This window comes from Branchiostoma belcheri, unplaced genomic scaffold (genome assembly GCF_001625305.1).
Source record: "Branchiostoma belcheri isolate BF01 breed outbred unplaced genomic scaffold, Haploidv18h27 scaffold34, whole genome shotgun sequence".
In the NCBI taxonomy this organism is placed as follows: Eukaryota; Metazoa; Chordata; class Leptocardii; order Amphioxiformes; family Branchiostomatidae; genus Branchiostoma; species Branchiostoma belcheri.
In genome coordinates this window covers 571,055-594,184 of record NW_017803954.1, presented here as the reverse complement: position 1 = coordinate 594,184, position 23,130 = coordinate 571,055, and the positions used below count along the sequence as shown (strand labels likewise).

Sequence of the window (23,130 nt, the reverse complement as noted above, 5' to 3'; positions counted from 1 at the left end):
AAGTATATAACAAAACTGTAGTGCTTGACAGTCATAAAAGTTTTTATTATTATTATTATTATTATCACATTTATTCTTATTGCATTGTTGGGATATATTCTTCATCATGTTACTTTGCACTGAATTAAACTTTGTTAATAACCAATGATGCACAAATGCTCTGCTGCAGTACCAAGGACAGCCACCAGGTGGTCCACATGTCCTTGACCTTCATCTTCCAAACATCTAACCACATACCAAATATCATAACAATCCATTTTCTTATTAACCACAAATATGTGCACAAGCACAGACACACCCAACACAATGCCTCCTTTTTCATATTAGATGATAATATGTCTCCTACATACTATTGTTATAACTATGTACATAGTATTACAAATATACAATGTCAAATGCTTCCTATCTTTCCAGACTTGCAACAGCCTGTTCAAGATTGCATCAGATGTGTACATGAGTATTTAATTCAATGTTAAATCTTAACTTTACTTTGATTTCATATACATACATACAAGTATTTCACATAGGTTTCATATGAATTGCACTTTAATTTATGATATACTGTTCGTTTTCAAAACATGTTGACACTTGATAGTTTGCATGTAGAAAGATGACTATGACAAAGAAAGATACAATAATATTGTAGAGCATTGATTTCTTTTGTTCAATGATTATCTGATAACAATGGAAGTTCCTATTTTGCATGTTTTTGACACACTGTCGAGTAATGTGAATATGTAGTGGATTCCAATTTTGTTCCTGTTGACTGTCATCTCTTCATTCAAGCACCGATGATTTTCTTTGCAATGTAGCCCTGGAAAAAAACCAAGCAAGACAGCTGTGTTAGTTTTGACAAAAAACACTAGCTATCAGGTTATTATGATTACAAGTTCACGTGCAAAAGGAGTTTGTTGGAAGGAGAAGAACAGAAAGGGGAGAAAAGGCAGCAGTTTGAGGGGATGAGAAGAAGAGTAGGGCTATAGGACAAGGGGATGAGATAGAGGGGCAGTCTTACCGGCATGTTGTACATGAAGAGCAGGATGATGGCTGCAAGGAGAAGGATGATGAGACCGCCGATGATGTACCACTTGTAGTTCCTCCAAATGATGATACGGAGGGTGCGGAACGGACTGGTGAACCACAGGAAGGAGGTGGAGGGACGCCTGCAAGACAGAAAATTATCAAAATGGGTCATCAATAGGAGAAGATATTTGTAGAATCACACACTGGCATTCACACTGTCAGGGTAATCGCATTAACTGGTAAATACATGTACTATGGTGCTTGTGTCATTGATACATTTACACATTTGCAACTTGTTTTTACCACCAGATATTTGTGCATTCCTTTTTCTAATTGTACAAAAATATCATTAAAAAGAGGAATATATTCCTCAGATTGACCTGGAAAGGAAATAAGAATAATTGTTACTAACTTGGGCTTCTCCAGAGTTGGGTTCATGTTGGGGTCTTTTTGCCCCTTCCCAGCTTCTTTCTCCATCGCCTCATCCTCTGTCAGGATCTCCAGGGTCATCTCTACCTTGCCCTGGTAAGTTGAAAAGTAAACAACCCACTTTCATTTGCCTGTCATTTGTCTGTCTATAATTCTTATAAAGCATGTTTTAGCTATTTCAAATGTGCCTCTCCCTGGAGAAATGCTATTAATGAAAATACCAGTAGGCTGGTTTCCTAAGAAGCCCACAGCCAGAAAGGCTATCCAGCATTCAGGCGATAAATGGAGAAAATACTGATAATTTAACTTTTAATAATTTTAATTCCCAAATTCAAGAGGAGTGTGTTGCTAAACGGCAAACAAACTTCTGTAACAAACCCTGAGCTCTCTCGTTCCTTCTGCGGCCAGGAAAACCGGCCACCAGCCTCGGCTGGTCTTCTGTCGGAAGAGGCAGACCGGCTGGGGCCTCTCCCCCAGTCCCAGGAACCCCAGAACACCTGCTGACTCCTCTTCTGGGTTCAGACTTGGCAGCTGGTGCAGGCCACACTTCTTGGCCGATGTGGCTGGCATCACAAGCTCGTTTAAGTCTAGTGTGACTTCACCTGAAGGCGACAACAGAATCTTATTAATACAGATCTAAATAATCTAAATAAATACAGATTATTTCCTGGTGTGTATAATATAGACAATGTGAGAAGTGACTTTCCAAATTTAAAATCACCAGCATTAGATATTTCTTACCAAGCCAGTCATCAGAGGAGAATTTGTCATTGTCCCAGACTTGGATGTTCAGCTGTAGGGGCTTCTTGTTCACTGTCTTGTCTAGACTCCAGAAGTGTTCCTGGGTAACCAAACACACATCGGTACATGATTGTGCTCAGGTGTTTTTATATCTTAAAAGCTAGCACCGACTTGCCTGTGTGCCATCCGATTTGTAATGGCAACCCTGAAAAAAATCGGGGTTGGCATTACAAATCGGATGGCACCTAGGCTAAGCACCAACTAGTCTAAGGACTTAGAGCATTGTTATAGGAAATTAAAACCTGAGCCACCATCTTGCATCGTCGACCGAGACTAATAATGCACCAAAAAGCAGTTACTCAAGCAACTGGATATGATTTTGAAAACGTCAGACGTTTCAGCTAGTATCCACTAGCTTTCGTCAGTGACTGAGAGACCAGAGGGGAAAACAGGTTTATAAGCACAACCTCTTGATTGATATGCAAATAAAGTGAAGACAAATTTTTGGAAGTCGAAAAGGAACAAAAGTCAGACAAGTCAAGACAAGATGATGCAAATTAGTCTGAAAGCTCCTGTTACTGTTGATGTTGAGGGTGGGGTTGTACATTCTTTCATATATTGCCTCTTTAACACCCCGTTCCCACCAGCGTGTTTCGCGGTCTAAGATATCCGTGGACTCGAGTTTGAAAGAGTGACCCTGGTTGTGTACAACCCCACCCTCAACAGGGAAGGGGGGCTACGGGTCGATCTTTCCGGCACTTGGGATTTGGCACTCCCAGCCCCGAGAACAGACAACACTTAAGCTCCTGTTCTGTATAACAGGAGCTTTCAGACTAATTTGCATCATCTTGTCTTGACTTGTCTGACTTTCGTTCCTTTTCGACTTCCAAAAATTTGTCTTCACTTTATTTGCATATCAATCAAGAGGTTGTGCTTATAAACCTGTTTTCCCCTCTGGTCTCTCAGTCACTGACGAAAGCTAGTGGATACTAGCTGAAACGTCTGACGTTTTCAAAATCATATCCAATTGCTTGAGTAACTGCTTTTTGGCGTATCGTATTACCTGGATGTCTAACCTTCATCGACGAGACTAATAATGTGTTGCATAATAAATGTACATGTAGAAGAGTTATAGTCACTGGTTGATCAGTACAAATACAGAAACAGCAATGGACAAACCTTCTTGGCGATGTAAACCATCTTCTCTGCTGGCAGGTATTCAAATGAGAAGACAAATCGCCAGTTAAACATGCCGGTCCCATCCAGCGACCTGTCAAATCAAAGAACTGCTGATCACATATCTACAATAATCCTGCTAATCTTAACTGCAGAAAGGATAAACATACATGTAAAACATACATGTAGCTAATGGTGATCATATATTAATCATAGTACAACATACCTGTAATGGATGTCAGTCTTCTGTTTGTCATCTTCCAGTCCAGTAATCCAGCTGGAAAGGTTAACATTTTTTTAGTATAAGAAAATCAGATTTTGCGCAAAGCTAAGTATTGGGTAACATCAACAAAATAGGCAATTCAATAATCATGTGATTGACAGGGGTCAACATGTCCCTTACCCTTTGACGTAGATGTCACTCATCTGTTCTCCTGTGATTGACGTCTCCTCCAAATAGACATCAGCTGTGTTCCAAATGATCACCCGCAACTCATACCTTAGAGGCAACAGAAGGCAAAAGCCATCAAAAGATGTTTTGAACACACAATTTCTTCCAATGAAATTCCTATCAATGCCTGTTTACTAGTATTTGGAATTAATTCTGATACATGTAAGCCTTTAAAAGGACACAGTTCCAAAAGTACAGTTAATTGCAGAGACACTTACATGTATGTTGAAAACAGCAAGTACATTAAAGAAAAGTGCAACAATGTTATCAGCTTACTTCTGAGCCTGTCGAGGAGTAACATCTACAGGTGGTGGTGGCTGGCCCAGGTCCTTGGGGAAGATGTCTACCCACAGCTGTAACCTTCCCTGTATGTCAGAACAAGATTTAGACATAGTCATAATCTAGTCTATAAGATACCTTACTTGAATGTAAAACTTGTTTCTTTTGTTGCTATTTTATGACTCTTAACATCCATGGACAGTATTCATATGATAAGAATTAAGGAGACCAGACAGTCATGTATGAATTATGAAACACGCAGTCACCTGCTCCAATCCTGGCTGCATCTTACTGTACAGTGGTCGTGTTTCCACATGTTCAGGCACCAGCTTCTGTTCCCTCAGCACGTGTAGAGCCAGTCGCTGTTCTGCTGGCCCCACATGCTTGGGGAGCTTCTTCCCATTTTCTAATCAAATTACAACAGGAAATGAAAGATTTCAGACCTCGAGGAAGTGTTTTGGCTTTTTGTGAATGTATTGAACTAGGGAGGGAATTGTATTATTGTGCTTCATCTGCAGCCTTGATCTCCCTATCAATCTGAATCTGTATAGCCGGTATAACCGCCCTTTGGCGTAACACACCAGCTAATCAACTGACAAAATCAGCTCCCACCCTCCACACAACTCTCACTACATGGACAGACAGACAAACATATCCACAAATTCCATCCAACACAATAATGAAAAATGTCTCAAACATTTAAGTCTCAACATCTTTGTACCAGATTTTTCGTGGTACATTCATGTATAACGTATGATTTGAAAAGTAACCAGCTGTCAAGACCTACCAAAGGTTTCGAGTCTGTAGGTTTTGCCATTGAACCTGAGTTTGTTTGTCCCGTCATACACAGGTTTGTCGATCCCGTCTCTCTCTGCCAGACTTTCCAATATTGCTTTAGGCTCTTGAACATCTCTCCACACATTTGGTCCATCACTGCAAGAAATGTTGAACTTGGCATCACAACAGATCTATAAGACTTAGTGTTTTATTTGTTGGAATAAGTGACGAGGAACAGACAATAAAAGGATTTTATCAGCTATTGCTTCATTATGTACAGGTCACTTATCTCTCTAACTTTGATGCACTGGCATGGCATCTGAACAATTTGCTTTCTAAAACTGCTAAAAACAAGTGCACATGGCAAGTACTACTTATATGTCTGAACTATGGTTACTGACGTGGTGTATGTCTGAGGTAGGCCGCAGGTTCCCCTGTGTTTAGTCAGCAGTCTGTTCTCCAGGTCGATGACTGTGGATCCGATGAGATCATCTCTGGAGATGAGATCCATGTCGTACACCCGGATCTCTAGATCCTTCTCCAGTGGGATGCTGGCAGACAGCTCAAAAAAGCTGGAATTACATTACATGTATCAGGGGCAGAAATCAAGACAAATTATCTCGTAAAACCAATTAGGCTCAGCTAGAAAACTCAATTGCATTGTATTGATGCAGGACCATTTAGCAAAAGGCATTTAAGTAACCTTACGCAAACATTCAACTAAATCAAGTAGCTGAAGAGACTAAAATGTATCAAATACTTTTACGGTAACAGAAAAGTTGAAAACACAAACCTTCCAAAAACTGGTTCTAATGTGTTTGGCACATAGTTATCACGATCAGACTTCTTGCTCTTGCCCAGTCTTAGCTGAAGGTATGGATCAGCCTGTGGAAAAGATCTAATGTTAAGCAACCAACAAATCATTCTGTGGTAACCTATCACATGAACATATGAATAAAGTTTGACAGATTTATGCCCATCTATCACAATAAAATCTTAAATCAAGTTGGCATGTTGCTCACCAGTCCGTTCATGTCCTGTGGCTGTAAGGTCATGGCACGTATGACGTACACCCGGACCACACAGTCCACAGGGTCTGGGGCGGGATAGCGGTCCAACATCTTGGGAGGGAGAGACGCGCGGGGATCAGCTGGCAGGGGGTACAGGCAGAACTTTGCCTGAAAAACAATCATATCAACATGATATTTAACAGTGTTGAACATGCTCCACTTCAATTCATTTTAATTTTCTAACTTGCATCTTGACATTTCCTCTGTCAGTGCTAACCTTTGGTAATATTTTGATATGTGATGTCAAATTTGAAAGTGTAGCATCATATCCCTATTCACTTGAGCTCTACACACCACAGTACTTATATGTCAGATTTTAAGTATTTAGAGTACATAGAGTACAACCAGGCTGCATTGTTTTCACACCTTGACTTCCCCCACAGATTCATCATCATCCTCATCATCAGAGTCCCCCTTCTTCCCTCTCTCCAGGAAGAAAGTTGATGTAAAATCTTCAAGGCAGTCAAACTCCTTTCTCGTCTCAAGAGGAGCATCATACACCTGGAGGGGAAGAAAATTACATTGATTAACTGCAATTTTGGTTTTGATAAAATTGGTTTGGCCACATTCCTGAAATGCAGAAGTTTTGCTCCTCTCAGATAAGGAACTGAGTGTTTGTACTAACCTCCATGGTGTCGTACCCATGCTGCAGGTAGCTGCCTGCTTGTTGCTCATCTCCGATAGAGGCGTAGAATTTACACCACCAATCAATGTCCTCCTCTGTCTCCTCATCTGGTTGCTAGGGAACAAGTTAAGGGCAGGAGGTGATGCTGATTATGAGGACCATGCAGCACACATGAATGATGAGTTTACTGGATGCAAATGTTCGTGGACTAAGTAGGTGGTAGTAGGCACTTTCATATTGCAGTTTTGTGCTAGCCAATGTAGCCTGATACCATCCAGATTTTCACTCTGCAACGCTCAATTTTTTTTAGCATTGTGGAGCAAAAATCTGGATGGTATCCAGGCTATAGCCTGAATGATAAAAGTACCATAATTATATTGTGTAGAGTCTTCATAGCGGCATACAAGTATGACATTTTGGGATCCGAAAAAGGTCATGTATAGGTGACTAATGTAAGGATAGTTTTACTTTATTATATCACACTCAATGCAAGTCAATAGGAAACATACTTGTGAAGATTTGCTTCCACTTTTTGACCCTGTAGCTTGTTTGTTGTCACCAGGTACGATGGTATCAATGGGCATGATGAGGCCACCCAGGAACTGGGGAGGATGAAGAGAAGGCGTGTGATAATGGGCCAACTAGACAAGTAGTACATGTATGTGCCATCCTTTTCCTTCACTTATTATCTTTACAGTATAATCTACATCTTGTTATCTATACAATGTACTTTCAAAGAAACAATTCCTGAACCCAAATCCAGATCCTTACCAACAGGAAATCACTTATTACTTAATGAGCAATTATATGACTTATACGTTTGTTTGATTACTTTCAAACAAATATCTGTGGTTACCTTTGACTTTCCAGCTAATTTCCCAAGCAATGAGTCCTGTAACAGAGTTGCAACACAGTTATCCACAATTAGCATCAAATACATCCCAAAGCATTCTTCTATCAAAAATACATATGATATGTGTTTAACAGTCAATAAACCTGTAATCACTGTTTAAGACGTACCTGTTCTTTTGGTTCTTCTGACGGAGGTTCGATCTCCAGTACAGTGTGGCCCTCGTCTGGAGGTTCTCCTTCTGGTTCTACCTCCTCCTCCTGCTGTGGCTGTCCATCTGGTGACAACACAAAGAAATATAACAGTAATGGTATGATATAAGAAAGGACTCAGTGTGAAGGTCATTCAGCACCAAGGACAACTTTGAGAGTCTACGAACACAAGGAACAGCTATGTTTAAGGGTGATTCAGCACCAAGGACATCTATGTGAGTTAGAGTACCAGGAACAGTTATGTGTGAGGTTCATTCAGCACCAAGGACATACATGTAACTCAGAGCACCAGGAACAGCTATAGGTCAGGTTCATTCAGCACCAAGGACACAAAAAACCAACGCACTGTCAAAAGTAAGCCAACACCAAATAATCTTCTTCAACACGTCAGATAATTGACAGATAACAGCACATACTGACCTCCCCCTTCCTCTGGTCCAGTTTGCTGTTCTGGTGTTAGGTTGAACGGAGTTAGGTTGGAGATCACGTATCTACCAACAACTGGTTTACGTCCGAATAGCCGGTGGTCACGAACTTTGATGGTCATTGGGGGCATGTACAGGTTTTCACTAGGTAAATACTGTAAAAAAAATGGTAATGAATTTCAATTTTGATGAGGATTCATTATCAATATGTGAGTGTGTGAAAGGTAAAAAATTCCCATTACATCATACTCACCACATCAAAGAAGATGGAAGGTTCTGGAAAGTTTGGATTCTGTTCCACAGACTTGATGACCGGTGACTTCATGACGTTTCCGCCGATTTCAAATTCACACTGTGGTGACGTCACGTTCCTCAGGTGGTACTTCTTCAGCTTACGCACACCCCAACAGAGCACCTGGCAACAAGCACATGTAACCATTGGCATGAAACATTTCAATTTTCTTTTCATCCCAAGTCTTAAGGGACCTTACGTACTATTTATACTTTCAACATGTGCTGAAATAGATTGTTCCACTTCGGTTACATATCTTCGGAGAATGGTTATTTGACATACTGTACCTCTATTCCTGTTCTCTGCATCTGTGGCCGGATTTCTGAAGGCACCTGAAACAGCGTGTCACTGCCCTCCTGCATAGGTGGGGGTGGTGGCAGGTGCCCATCATCCTAATAAACAAACATGGACATTAGCAACCATTTCACATAGGAATGAGAAAAAAAAAATTGCATATATGCACCTGTCACACACATATTCAGTGGCATTTTTGCAGCATATTTTCTGTGAAAGACTCTCTCCAGCATACATATACTCACCATGTACAGTTCAAATGCAGCCAGCAGCTGGCCTGCAGATCCGCCCTCCCTGGTGTTGATGGTGTACCAGCCCAGACGAGGCTTCCTCGGGTCCCTCCCACCACTTAACTTCACCATGGGCACACTCATGGACCGGCCAATGTACTCAGCCTTTTGCTGGAAAACAGATTTTACCTTTCCTGATTCTAAGGTTACTGAATTCACTTTTAGTGTGCTAAAAAGTTTCATACATAACTTACATACAGTGTAATATACCCTCCAATGCCCCCCAAATAGTGTTACAAGGCCAAATTAAGTACTTTGAAGATTATTTAGGTAATATATGTAACAGTTACAAATATTACCGTTCAGGTGTCCATGGTAAAAGCGGGTTGGGGATAATTAGGAAATTCTTTTTTTCCTACAAGACCAACTGAGTTTGCTTTCCTGTAAGTTCTCCAATGCTACAGTGAGTTGCAGAAGAATTGTACCATGGAGTTAATTTGTATTCACAATGTGTGACTTTTATGACTGACCATTGGATCATGATCCAGCACAGATGTGAAGATGATGGGTGGATCCTCTGCCAGCTTGTCTGGATCTGCGTGGATCTGGATGTTGTCGATGATGAGTGTCTGGTCCCAGGTGGGGTTCAGGGTGTATCTCTTGATCTCTGTCAGAGCCGTGTGGTTCAGGAAGGACACTCGGCAGAATGGGTCTGTCACAGGAAGTTGGAGTAAAAATTTTCAATTGTTAATGCACAGACATTGATTTTTCACTCCTAAAGTCATCAACATTAATTCACCTGCTCAGAGTTTGGCTTGTTGTTTTTTACTGCTTCAGAGTCAAAGTTCAGATGTACTCACCACAGGAAACATCCTTGTTACCACCCAGGAGGTCACCTGAAGTGCAAAACAGGCAAGAGTTGATCAAGATCAATAGGACATTATATATCTGTGGTGTCCAGCTTTTCTAAAACTTTGCAAAGGCAATGTTACCAAAAGTATTTGGCTCTCTCAAGAAGGGCCATGTGGGCCTAACATCTGCTTATTTCCCAAAAAAATAGAAAATATAATTTTTTGGGATAGAGGATTGACCGTGAGACTAAGAATGTTAAAATCATCCCAAAGCTGCAGAATTACCTGCCAAACTTTCTTCATCCATGACAGGCAGGTCCCTCCCCTGGTACAGGTAACATCTCAACTGGTACACATGGGTCTCTGGGGACACAGGACACAGTGGCTTTAGTAAATGCAACATTATTATTAATGAACTCCTCTATAGTTTGAGGACTGTTGATTTCTCTCTACTTCTTTGCTTCTCTTCTTGACACTGTATTGCCTACTGATGATGCTGACAACAGGTACCTCTGAGCCTACGAAGTAACTGGACTCTGAATTGAGAGTTATAGTTTAGCACCAAGCAGAAGACATTGAAAAGTAGCTAGGAGACACTTACTTTCATAACTGAGCATGACACGTGGGGCATACATTGCCCCCATTTTCTGTTTGTCCTCCTTTCCTTCAGCTTTCTGTAATATTGAAAACAGGAAACACTATTCACGGATAGAAAGTTTCAGAAACAAAACATCAAGAACTTTGCTGTCCTTTTTTTCTCAGTTTGACACATTAATTTTCTTAGCACAACAAAGAAGCACATTATAGCATTATGAATCCCAAAGATACACTGACCACCACCTCCACCATGTCATGAATCAGTTGTTGATATTTCTGATGTACCAATGCTGTGGCGCCCAATGTGAGAAAGGCACCCTCTGCCTCTTCCTCAGGAACCATCTTGCGGTGCCACCGGCGCTTCCGGACCATGTCTGAGATCCCCTCCTCCGCTTCAAACCGGGAGGACCACGTCATGGCACACATCCAGCCTCCCCCTTTCATCAGCTCCTTCTGCTGTGGGTGGCATGGATTTCAAGTTAACAATTTGAAGCACTTCCAGACATGCCATGGTTGGGACAGTATTTTCGTAGGTACTTACAAGTTGCTAAAGTCAGCATGATTGTTTCTCGTTCAGCACATCATGCAGTTTAAACACTTTCCTCATCTCTTATGCCCCTTTTCTGGAGTACAGGTTCAGTATCTGAATTGCAAAATCCCCCCCAGTGACAGTTGACCTAACTCACTTTCTTGCTGTCATCCTCTGCAACTCTCTCCCGCTTCCTGATCCAACGTTTCCTGCGGCACAGGTGGAACTGTTTCTCCACACCTGTCCACGCACCTGAGAACACCTCCACAATGTACTCCCAGCCTGAAAGAGAACACACAATGATTAACAAGGTGATGCCTATCAGATTCTTACAAGGAAATGGAGGAATAACCACCTGTTTAAAACTAACTGTCAAGAACTGTAGCTGTATAGCCAAATGTATGGAAAAACTTTAAGGTATAAAATTTGTTTCATGCTTTACTGCTCACCCTCCTCATCCACTGCCCTGTTCAAGTCCACCTCCCAGTCAGATGACCACTCCCATCCCTCAGCACAGGTGACCTGGTCAGTACGATGGGCAGGTTTGTTACTGCTGTCTGTCCAGTGTTTGGTTTCATCCGAGTCCTTTTCCCATGACCGTCCAGGGCCCTGCCGCACCTCATGTTCATACACCTCTTCCACAAAGGTTTTGAACCCGGCGTCTTTTCCCAGAAACATGCTATCAAGGAATAAAAATGCCACGGTGACCATGACTTTTATGACTCAAAACATTGTAGGATTGGTATAGTTACCAGTAAATGCTATATGTTGCTTTGGTGTATTAGTAGATAAAAATAAACGAACCTAAACATTTGCAAGATATTATCAGAAAATTCATATCACATTGTACAAAAATTGCTGGAAGTGTAGATATAAGTGTAAAAACCACAGCCATCTCACCTTGGGTCAGGGTCCACAAACCAAGGTCCCGCCCACTTCCAGCCCTCAGCAGGAACAAAGTTGTCCTTAGGCAGGGGCACCAGTCCTGCTACATCAGACCAGGGCTGGCGGTCATCACCATGGCAGTCCTCCCAACCATGGATAATCCCTCGGTGCTGGAAAGTAGGATATCAACAGGTTTAGACCCCTTATATCTCTCTCTGAGGTAAAAAATCTGATTGACCACTTGCTGGCAAAAAAATCCTGTAACAGTTACACTTTATGAGTTATGAGTACTATTACTAGAGGTCTGGTGGGTCTTTAAAAGTGCAGAACGTGTGCCTGGAAGCATTGGCCTGATTACTAGCATGTTTGGGCCAACCAAAAAAGGACTGTTACATAGTGACAGCATGCATACTCATCACTACAAGAGTAAGTCTAGGATTACAGATCAGTAGCAGTAGTAGAAAAAACTCTTGAGATCAGAACAACAAAACACCGTCAGTCACCTGGTTCTGGTAGGTCTCTGCGTACACGTTGATGACACCCTCTGCACCCTGCCGTGTGAACAGGTGAGCCTGACGCTGCAGCCCAAACCACACGTTCAGACGCAGCTGGCATGGTAGCCTCTTCTTATCCTTCTTATCCAGGTACTACATCCAACAAAACAGTGAATAGCCAAGAATATTAATTAGACATAGCTATCCTCTAAAAATGTCAGCAGATCTGACATATACAGCATCAAAGAGGAATCATAATTTTTCATGATAATGAATCAATCTATTGTAAAAGTAATCATAGTAGCGTTGGCTATTTCTAATCATCTTGATTATTGCCCTAAATTCTTATTGCATCTGTACATAAAAATACAGTTAGTTCCAAAAGCTGACCTTCATGACAATTGTCTGTGTTTTCCCACAGAACTTTCCCCTGTGGTCAGGGTTGGGGGAGAACAGAACCTCGTGTGCAGGGATGCGGTAGTACGCAATCTTCTTCTTCTCCCCACCGATCATCCAGATCATGATGTCTGGCATGCTGCTTGGTGGCTGCACAAGCAAACATACAGAATTTACACATGACACATCTAAATTGTATGTTTAATCCCATTTCATTCAAATAAGCTCCACCCCTGAGGTATGGCCACAAAAGCAAGTCATACAATACACACAGGCCAGTTCTTTTACATTCAAAAGCAAGATGTTACTGTAACAACCAACCCCTTGTGCCAAGTTCCCCAGCATTCCCACATATCCTTCAGCTTTGCTGACGACTGTTTCCACATCAATGGGAGCCTCCTCCTCACTCCTCAATGTGGAAGCATCCTCCACAATCTTCTTTAACTCTACCCTCCTCACCACGGCAATGCTGTTGTCCATCTCAGTGGCTGCTTGGTTCTCAAACGGAGCAGGCAGTGGTTTCCTTCAAAATTCCATATCAAAGACCTTCCTTTAGTTTACATTATACATATCATACACAATGGAAAGCTAACATGGATCTACCTTAAGTTAAAACATCCACGCCAGTCAATGATAATGAAGACACTATTCTTACAATCCGATGATAAAGGTTAGACATCAAGGTAAATGATATGATTATGATTATACATGCTGTTTTATGAAGATTATGATAGTACATACTTGCAGTTGAGAATGACAGCATCCAGGAGTGCAGTTGCCAGTGTAATGAGGACTTCCTGTGAAGCCTTGGCACGTTGGCACACAGCGATTCTGTTCAGGTGACGATTCTGAAATAAAGCCCAAAACATTGAATGTTTTTGCTGTTCCTGTAGTATTAGAATTAAAGTTACAGATTTCTTAGTATATTCTCTTTTGCCATATGTGCTAAGAGTGTACAAATTATCCCTAAAGCTCTGCATTAAATGTTTGAAAACAAGAACCCTGTATCTTACTACTATTCAGGTTGATATCAGGTTACCAATATTTCGCATAAAACTAGACAAGAAGATCTGAAGCCCACTATTGTGTCTATGATGCTGTTGAGCTGGTTGTAGGCCTGAACTCTGAAGCGGATGTCCTCAATACTACACAGTAGTGTCAGCACTGGCTTCTTCTTCCCCCAGGGGAGGTAGTAATAATAGGTGCCATCAAACACTGCATTGGTGGGCTACAGACATATACAAGAAACATATATTGGAGAAAGAAATCATGATTGCACATCCATGAATGAATGATCAATTGTTTATAGCATATATGACAAACTTAGATCATTCTCTACATGTAGAAACCCTACATCCCTGTCACAGGACCCACCTGTGTTGAAGATGAAGAAGGAGGTGTGGAAGTGTCTAAAATGTCTCCAAAATTGCCCACAGACACTTCAAAGGATATGGGCATGTCTGTGTCCTTTTTCCGCATCCTCGTAGCAGAGAGCATAAAGACAGCCAGGCGAAACCGACGCCGTCTCATGAATTTCTGCAAGGAATATTGATGTTGCATGTTAGAATTTTGAAGGAAATAGCATTCACTTTGATGTTGAAATTTAGATTTAACTTTCTTCCATTTTTCTGTGACTTGTTATTTTCTCAATGCTGGAAACATATAACATTATCTGAACAGCTAGGAAATGCCAAGGTTTGTGTACATCGACAATGGGGAGGTCCTCCTCCTGGATGTCGATGACTTCTGTTCCATCCTCCGGCTGCTCCCCCATGGTGGTGCTGAGCTGCATCAGGACGCGCCCTCTGTAGGCCACACCCTCACCCTGGAGATAGACAGGACATAGAAGATTCACTGGCAAGCATAGGGGCTTAGAATTACTCACTTAAGATATACATTGTATCTGTTAATATGTTGCCTACAGTAATGATTGCAAAATATTACAAAAACCACTAAATTGAGACCTCAGACACCCATTTCTATACAGGTTTTGTCTATTCCTATAAATGTATGAAATCTTTTCTTTCATCATCTGAGCTGAGTGATTAAGGCAAGCAAACCAGCAAATAAGTACAGATGAATTACCTTTCCCTTGTTAAGGTCATCATACCCATCAGGCAGTGCGCTGAATTCCCGAGGTCCGCCATAGAAGTTGATGAAGGCTGGGCCCATGCTGGGGAGGAAACCTACGGAGAACATTTTCACTGGTTCAACACTTCTAATATTGTTATACACATAGAATTGTATAACATGTACAATATGCTTCATTGTGTGGTCTTATAGGTGATCTAACTCATCAATGCAAATACACTAACAAACAACACAGGCTAACAGTTTGTCTCACCATGAGCCCCAGCTGGCCATGATACAGCAGAGACATCCAGGAACACTGTGGCTATGGTGTCATCACTGCCAAACCGGTCCCTGGGATGGGGAAGGAAAATTGGTCTTGTTATCACCAAGGAGCCAAATCAAAATGAATAACACACTCAGATACTTCTTACAAGAATGTACTTACCAGTCCTTGAGTGTCAGCTTGATTTTTGTACACATGGATGGAAACTGGAGAAGGAGGAAAGAGATAGAAATATTTTGAGTATTTAGTTGCATTAAAAAACTGTATAATCTGTGTGGTATGACACTTTTGAAAACATGTACAGTTGCAAAACCCATGTCCCATGTCAGAGCCAGAAAGACTTTCTGGTTTGTAATGAGGAAACTGCAGAGATCTTACTTGGAATGCAATCTTGAGTTCTTCATTCCATTCTGGGCAGTTGGTCTTGTACATTGTTTTTGTTTTCACCTGAAACACAGGGAGAATAAACATGATCAGATCAAACATGAAATCATTTACTAGTACCACAAATTAAACAATACTGGCTAATTTCTAGACAATCGTTTACCTTCTAATGTAATGTCAGCAAACAAGGTAGTTACATTCAAAATGTTACCTTTTTTCCAGCATATTCCATTTGAAAGTAGGGGTCCACAAGCTTCTTTGATTCAGTGCCTGCTCCAAATAAGTTTTTGATGCCTTCCAAAGCTGCACTGTCCACTGCAGGAAAAAAAGTCATTTTCAAAAAGCATCACACTATACTTTCCTGAGAAAATGCGCCTGTCATCATTGACAGGTCTGTTTGACTGTGTGTGGATGGTGTTCAGCACTATTAACAGGTTTGTTTTATTTTTGGGAAGGTGTTCAGCACCATGGACAGGCATGTTTGACACTGAGGAAGGTGTTATGCACCAAGAACATGCATGTTTCACTGTGAGAAAGGTGTTCTGCAACAAGGACAGGCCTCTTTAACAATGAGGAAGGTGTTCAGCACCAAGGACAGGCCTGTTTGACTATGAGGAAGGCGTTCAGCACCAAGGACAGGCATGTTTTACAATGTGGAAGGTGTTCAGCACCAAGGACAGGCATGTTTGACAGTGAGCCAAGGTGCCTGGTAGTGCTGGAACTGTTTCTTCCTTTTCCACACAACACCATTTCCTGAAAGAACATGACTTACTCTGAGGAATATCCTCAGCCTGGAAGACCTTGAGTGAGAGAGTGGCTGGGCGGAGCTGCACACCAGCCGGTCGTAAGAGGTTCCTACGGTGGGAAAATGTCATCAACATTGTGTTGATTTGTTCATAGGAATACCAATTATTACAAAACTAAATTAGAAAAGTAATTCTAAGAAAAAATGTGCAAAAAGTAGTCTGATTCTGTACTCACGACTCTACATCATCATCACCCTCTGTTCCTTTTCCAGATTGCTGTGGAAAGCCAAAACACAAGAAGTTAGCACAAGAACACAAGTTAGCCAAAACACAAGAAGTTAAAACAATATAACACAAGTTAGCCAAAACACATGACAAGAACACAAATTAGCCAAAACACATGACAAGAACACAAATTAGCCAAAACACAAGAAGTTAAAACAAGAGGACATCCACAAACTCAATGATCTTGATAAGCTTCCCAACAAAGGCAATGTGCCTCAGCCCTTACAAACAGTGCCTTTACATGGCAGCATTTCAGTATTACAGAAAGCTTGGTGCAAATTAAAAATTTTCGCTTTTGTCATAGTGGTCGAATAAGAAAAGGCTTTTCAAGCATAGTTTTTGTATTGTCACCAACATGTAAGATTTTAACCACAGACTTAACCGTTAAACCTTATGTAACCTAAGAAAGAGTCAAAGGAGATATGACAATTGTAGTAAGACTGTAAAAGACAGCAGACAAAAGACAGCAGACAGCATGATCTTGACCATCCTCTGGCTCACCTGGCTCCTTGGAAGCATAGTGTTGCCATCAAGGCAAAACACATTCTTTACCGGACCTTAATGCACAAACGCAAAAAAAGCTCCCTGCGATTGTTGCACTGTAGCGCAGGCAAGCTACCGATACACATACCTCAGAGTCACTGTTCTTCTTGGAAGACTGAACAAGAAGAAAGAGGGTAGAAGGCGGAGGTGAATACTACAGGAAAGGTAGTTTCTACTTTACAGTATAACTATTACAGTAACTAAAGGTGAATAAATGACTAAATGATAATATTTACTACTTAAAAGATACTGAAAAAAGATAGATTCAGATCACTCATTAAGTTTTTAGGAGGCAAAAATTCTACAGTTTAAGCATGCACTTTCAAGACATGAATAAGACATGAGGATGACTTATACTACTGGGCATGATATTGTCTAATCAGATCAGAGGACAGGACATTTTTTAAAGGATTTATTAACCATATTCAACAGGAGCTTGACTTACTGGAGCTTCATCACCAGGTCCAAGGACAATCATCGTGACCTTGAGATAACCTTTGGCCCCTGCAGTGGGATCCTCGGGATTGCTGAGCAGCAACCATTTTCTCATAAAACTGTGACCTGTTGATTAAAACATTCAACATCTGAGTTTGTCAGCTGGTCGTGTTTTACTAGTTTGAGTACATTTTTGCAAATGTTTGATTCTTGTGTAAAAGTCATCTAAAATTGCAACATACCTTCTTGGATATAAACAACTCCTACTGGTATCTGAAATGTAAAGAAACATTGTCCCAATCAACAACAAACCAACACTGTAATGCAAAAATTTCATCTAAATGTAGAAATCATATCTTGCCAATATCTCTGGTACAGTTCAAACTGCCTATCCATTCATCAAACAAATCTGTGTTACCATAACATCTGTTCATTTGTTTCCTTGCCTCAATTCATGATTCTGCCATTCCTTTTTATTGCCTTTAGAGTTCCAGTAAAGTTTCTACCATTGCTTACCTTAAACATGCCAATCAATGAGTTACTACGAAATCTCTTTGCATTGGAAACCTGCAAGAAAGGAAGGAAATCAGTCAAAGGTCCATTCAAAATTAAAACCTGGTAATTGTCCATCACCTCAGAGTATGTGGTAAGAGTTTATTAGATATTCATGATTAACTCTTACCTCAAATTCAATCCAATCTGTAAACAGCTCAGCAGGAGACTCGTTGAAGTTGAAGAAAAATAACTGAAAAGTGGAGACATAAGCAGTGTCATGGTGAGCAACAACATGTGTAATATCATCTCAAGTTGAAATGGAATTTAAACATTTTCAAAATGTATGGCACCATTTCTTCTTCTAGTTGTAAATGCTTCATGTTCTAATTTAATAGAACTAGAAGAGAGACATTTTCCAAAGGACTCACCTGGTCGAAGTAGGGACTAGATGTGTGTTTTGCGGCTCGGGTCTGTTTAGTCTGGTTACTGACGGTGACTTTCACAACAGGAGAGACATCACTGCCCTCGATCTGACGACCCTCAACCACCCGGATACGAACCTATGGGGAGGGGGGGGGTAAAATCTGTGTTTCATTTGGGCATACTGCTCCTTTTGTCATGCAATTCAAATTCGCTAAAAACTGATAATATGCCCTAGCGTAGCAGTCTCGGTCAATTCACGAACAGCAGTATGGTGGCCAATCACTGCTAAGATTTCATTTGTGTGAAGTGTACATGAGCTGCAATTTGATATGATTTCACTAGAGGGCAATGTTTCAACTCAACAGCATCACTAGTACTAGGTCGTGTTTTTCTGTCAACGTCAATAGTTATAACGTGGAAGCAACACAAGCTTGAACAGATCTCATATTTAGATAAGAAAATGCTAAAACAACTTTGACAAACGATAAGGCCGAAAATGTAAAACAACAAAAACGTAAGCTATATCCTCTCTTTAAAATTTATCTACCTGGAAATCTTCTGGTGATGTTGATAAGTTCTGGGGTAAACTGCTCAGTGTTAACCTGAAACAGACATAAAATATGTCAGTGGAGCTTGGGACAACAATGCTGGGAACAGGTGCGCTGGGAACAAGAGTGCCGGGAACAGGTGCGCTGGGAACAAGAGTGCCGGGAACTGGCATACTGGACAGACTGATTAGCAGAAAGACTAGCATCATGATAAAAGTGGGACAAAGATAGTCTCAATAGCCATTGAAGATCCCCTAGCCTATCCCCATAATATTAATAGCCATAAGCTCACCCTGCGACTCCTCCCCCTTCTGGAATGCCTGGTCCTCCCGGAGTGCCAGTCCCTGTAACACAACCATCATTAGTACTTTCTGGCTTTTATACTGTGACAAAGCATGTATGCATTTAGCCCGTCTGGGCAAGGATATGCAATAAAGATCATTTCATTTCATTTTCAATATTGAATTAACCATTAGTAGGCCATGCTGAGGTCACATTTCCCAACCGGGGACCGGCCGGGATATTTCGATTAACGAAAAATCAATAATGTATATCAATAATATACACAAATAGTTCCCATTATTAATTTTTTCAATTTTTGTGCTTTGTTGTTTTTTATCATGCTTTTCATTCGAATTCCATACGACTGCCCGGCCGGGCCCCGGTTTGGAAATGTGACCTCAGCATAAGACAGAAATTACATGTTCAAACGTTGATTTTCTTACCTGGTGGCGGTGGTGTGTAGTTCACCTTCAGCTTAATCGTTTGCTGAAACGTATGAAAAAGAAAATGATTTCAGGCTTACAAGACTCAACTCTGAATTTAGCAACAATATTGTCTTAGGACCCAGAATGTGGCTAACAGAATGTTCTATGAACCTACCTGGGTTGGCTGACGGCTGCCATCTTTCAGCTTGATGTCCACTTGGCAGGAGCGGTTCGGTCCAGAGCTAGTTGCCACGTTTCTCAGAGGCACATCACACTGACCGAGCAGTCTGAAGACGTGTGAAAGTACAGATAGTGCATCATTTAGCATAGGGAACCCGTCAAAACACTAACACCACACACTCAGCATTCATGCAGTTCGTTCCCTTGAGAACCCAAATCGGATGCAATTAACTGTTAAAACCAAAAAATCAATGTTGGAACAAGATTTCTCCAAGAAGGTGCATTCAGATATAGCGTTTACATTGGACGAGAGCTTATACTTCTAATGGTATAACGTGCTCTATTACCACTGGTTGCAGCAATTACATCTTGTGATCAAAGAGGTAACAAACAAAGTGTCGGAAGCTTGCGTTCATAGAGTGGTCATCGTGCGCACCATATGCCGTCATATTGGCATAAAAAGTTACATCTGTGATGATTCACATTTTAAAAAAGCTACGATTTTCATTGCAACAGATTAGAACCCCCTTTCAATTGTGACCATGCCTGGGGGAACCAGCTGCATACCGGTACCAAGTCCCAGACATCTGACAGTTAGTACTAGTGCCTGTTACTGAGTGAACTGTAGCGCCTCTCACCTGTCCCTGCCGATGACCTCATGGTCCTTCACTGTGATCTTGAGAAGTTCGTTGGCCGTGACCGCTTGGCCATGGAGTTCAAAGGTCAGAGTCTGTCAGTCATCACAAAGCAAAAGAAATATTACTGAACCACATTTCAATTGGTATTTTTGTAAACAAATGTGCATGTCAGCTATATTTCATATCGACACGTGTAATACTATAAATGTAAAATTCAGTCATCCTGCTGCAACGCTTCTTACGGGTAAGTGTTCGGCTCCTATATTCCGTTTTCCACAAAATAATTTTCCCTTAAGAATTCTACTGGCGAAACTTTGCCCTTACGTACGTTGCTATGTTGGAATATCATGTCAGTAAATTGGGGAAAACCAATGCAGAAGGCACAAACCTTGTTCCATTTAGGGTTTAGGTCATTATTTATCACATCAGTTTGTTGTTCTTCACCTAAAAACATCAAAATATATTTTAGAGATCGTTATACAGAATGTATGACGGTGTAGCAGGCATGGTTGATCCTCTTCGGGTCGTCCCTTGAAACATCGCCGTATTCAAAGTAACCAAGATCATTGAAGGAACACAGTCCATATCAATCTAAAACCTAAATCAAGCGATACATGTGTGTGAACTGTTATGAATCGCGTCCAGCAATTGCGATAGTAATAACAAAGTACAGCGATATCATCCGCTTTTGAGTTTGTGTTAGACTGCGTGTGATAGGAGCGGCACTAGATGAGTGTCAGGTCATCAAGCCGCGTAACACACCCCGGGGGTAAACGTGAGGCCGCTACAACAGTTGTATTCAGTACACAAAATGGATTGTTAATGGCGTCTCATAACATCATACATGACTCTAAAGGGTCGACTGTACCCAGATGCTGGCCACTTATCCACATCACAGTAAATATGAAGGTAATAAGGAGGTAAATGTTTGGTATGGCACGTATTATCTGAATTTCTACGCAGCTGTTCGAGACAAAAGGTGCCAAACAAATTAACTGGCTCCAATCAAGAGAAAAATGAGGAATGTAAAATACTTGCGTCAAAAAGCAAACACCTATCTACACAAACGGTTGTACTCGATATATTCGTTGGGCTGAACACCAAAACACCACATAATAGACATTTTCCCAGTCCCATATAGAGTTCAAGGCGCCCTAGGCGCTCGTCCTAACGTCCCGCCCCCTTAGAACAAGTCAAGTTTTATCGCGTTTTTTCCAGTAGTTCTTATAAATTTGGCCCAAGGTACATGTGTGGATTGGTTATCGATTGTTCGTACTAAAGCCGGTCCTGGACGTGACGTATAGAAACATTTGTCTCGGTTTTCTTCACAGTTTAATCCAGAAGGATCCCCAAGGTCATTCCCTGCGTTTTAGCGATCCCGATATGACAGGTCTATTGTTCTCTCACAAGCCTGCCATTTCTGTAAAATAATCGCACGTCTCGATCCATAGATCCGTATTTAAAAGCGTACTAAACATTTTGATACATTTTCCGTATGTAATCATCACATCAATGCCGTCCTTATTTCACATTTACTGCGTACAAAGCAGTTTTCTCAATTAGGGTATCCATATGAATATTGGCCAGCGGGTGAAATGACCTTTCACTCTGACACACAGGCTGGTTCGAGTCAGAAACTTTGTCACACATACACATACATTAGCCCTACTTGAAACCAAGTTTTATCTACATATGGCTATATATTACAGATGACTTAAAATAGATGACTTAAAACATACAATTTCACCGAGGCATTTCCCATAACGAAATGGTGGAAGAGCGCAATCGGTAACACCTTTGGTTACATGTATGAATTGAAGCGTTTACCTTCTGTACAAGAGTCTAACTATTTTAGACATCTGCCTTCCGCTGCATGTTTACACCTGAACATGCTTAATCATGTTAAAAATCATCAAACAATAGTTCTGGCTTTTCTATTGCCGTTACAATTCCGTCTTCCTATCTCTCCATATGTGGCCTGTGTACATATGTAAGTTCGTACGAAAACAGCTACCATTCCACGAACATGGTATATTGCAGACATTACGTAAACGTTACAGCCTTGTATATTTTTAAGACAGAGCATTAGGGAGCTAAGCACATAAGAACAAGCATCAAACGTATAAATCACCAACTAAACAGAGCGTCCTACAATCGTGTTTGTGCGAAGTAGGACAATCACAGCACGCTAAAACGCCTGCGGCTGTGGTTGTCACATTTTCTGGGTTCCAATCTGGATCGACTCTCGCACATACGCGGGCTTGAATTTCACAGGTTATAAACGACTTCTATCCATACCTTTGTACTCCACGATACAGTAGGGGTCACTCTTCCCGATTCTCTCGAGGTTGATGAGGTTTTTGGCGGACTGCACGACAACCTCCAGCTTCGGCGTGCCTCCGCCCTCCGCCATGATTAGGGAGGCCTTCAGAGCGGCAGAAGACTTGTCAGACGACATACCGTACTATCTCTGTTAGCCCCAGGTTATCTGTAGCGCACAACAGGTAAGGTGTACACCTGCGTAACACTAGTACGTATTCCATGCTTCTGAACCTCATGCCTGCAATTAACTTCTACGTATGTATTTGTGCCGTGTCTTTCACGTTTTCGCTAAGAAACATTCTGTAATACTATGTGATATGAGTGATAGTATTTGTTATGCAAATGGGGAAGAGTTCGTGCACAGAACGCTGTTGTAAAGGCTAAAGCTTTAAATGACCCAATCTCCAGGGAAAACGATGTTATAGGATAAGAAGAAGGGAAG

General features: G+C 41.2%; 1 protein-coding gene across 1 annotated transcript; it reads right to left on the bottom strand.

Moving 5' to 3' along the window:
* Positions 1–112: 112 nt before the first annotated feature.
* Positions 113–22,864, bottom strand: LOC109475644 (myoferlin-like). The gene is made up of 57 exons (XM_019776386.1): positions 22,665–22,864; positions 20,755–20,810; positions 20,367–20,458; positions 19,724–19,835; positions 19,567–19,609; positions 19,134–19,185; positions 18,841–18,895; positions 18,299–18,430; positions 18,058–18,120; positions 17,892–17,942; positions 17,618–17,648; positions 17,386–17,501; positions 16,348–16,388; positions 16,139–16,221; positions 15,578–15,681; positions 15,361–15,429; positions 15,145–15,188; positions 14,971–15,050; positions 14,712–14,812; positions 14,332–14,451; positions 14,001–14,162; positions 13,708–13,854; positions 13,368–13,474; positions 12,948–13,149; positions 12,621–12,776; positions 12,240–12,383; positions 11,752–11,906; positions 11,301–11,530; positions 11,009–11,133; positions 10,608–10,778; positions 10,327–10,399; positions 10,011–10,088; positions 9,735–9,770; positions 9,405–9,586; positions 8,890–9,045; positions 8,638–8,742; positions 8,312–8,473; positions 8,054–8,213; positions 7,592–7,698; positions 7,428–7,463; positions 7,081–7,173; positions 6,572–6,685; positions 6,313–6,447; positions 5,899–6,054; positions 5,670–5,761; positions 5,278–5,448; positions 4,887–5,032; positions 4,366–4,505; positions 4,097–4,185; positions 3,773–3,868; positions 3,596–3,646; positions 3,373–3,463; positions 2,194–2,293; positions 1,831–2,054; positions 1,436–1,545; positions 1,016–1,163; positions 113–814 (listed from the first exon to the last, which is right to left on the bottom strand). Exons 1-57 carry the CDS (start codon positions 22,822–22,824, stop codon positions 782–784), a joined length of 6,288 nt encoding a protein of 2,095 aa, XP_019631945.1. The 5' UTR covers positions 22,825–22,864; the 3' UTR covers positions 113–781.
* Between the last annotated feature and the right edge of the window lie 266 nt (positions 22,865–23,130).

What these genes read in the sequence shown, in the direction of transcription:
- LOC109475644 (XM_019776386.1), bottom strand. Translation starts at nt 22,824, where the DNA reads ATGTCGTCTGACAAGTCTTCTGCCGCTCTGAAGGCCTCCCTAATCATG. An exon ending in TTTGTGGACCCTGACCCAAG is followed by an intron (nt 11,531 to 11,751) that starts GTGAGATGGCTG and finishes ATTCCTTGATAG; the next exon opens with CATGTTTCTGGGAAAAGACG. An exon ending in TGCTGGATCATGATCCAATG is followed by an intron (nt 9,046 to 9,404) that starts GTCAGTCATAAA and finishes TCTGTTTTCCAG; the next exon opens with CAAAAGGCTGAGTACATTGG.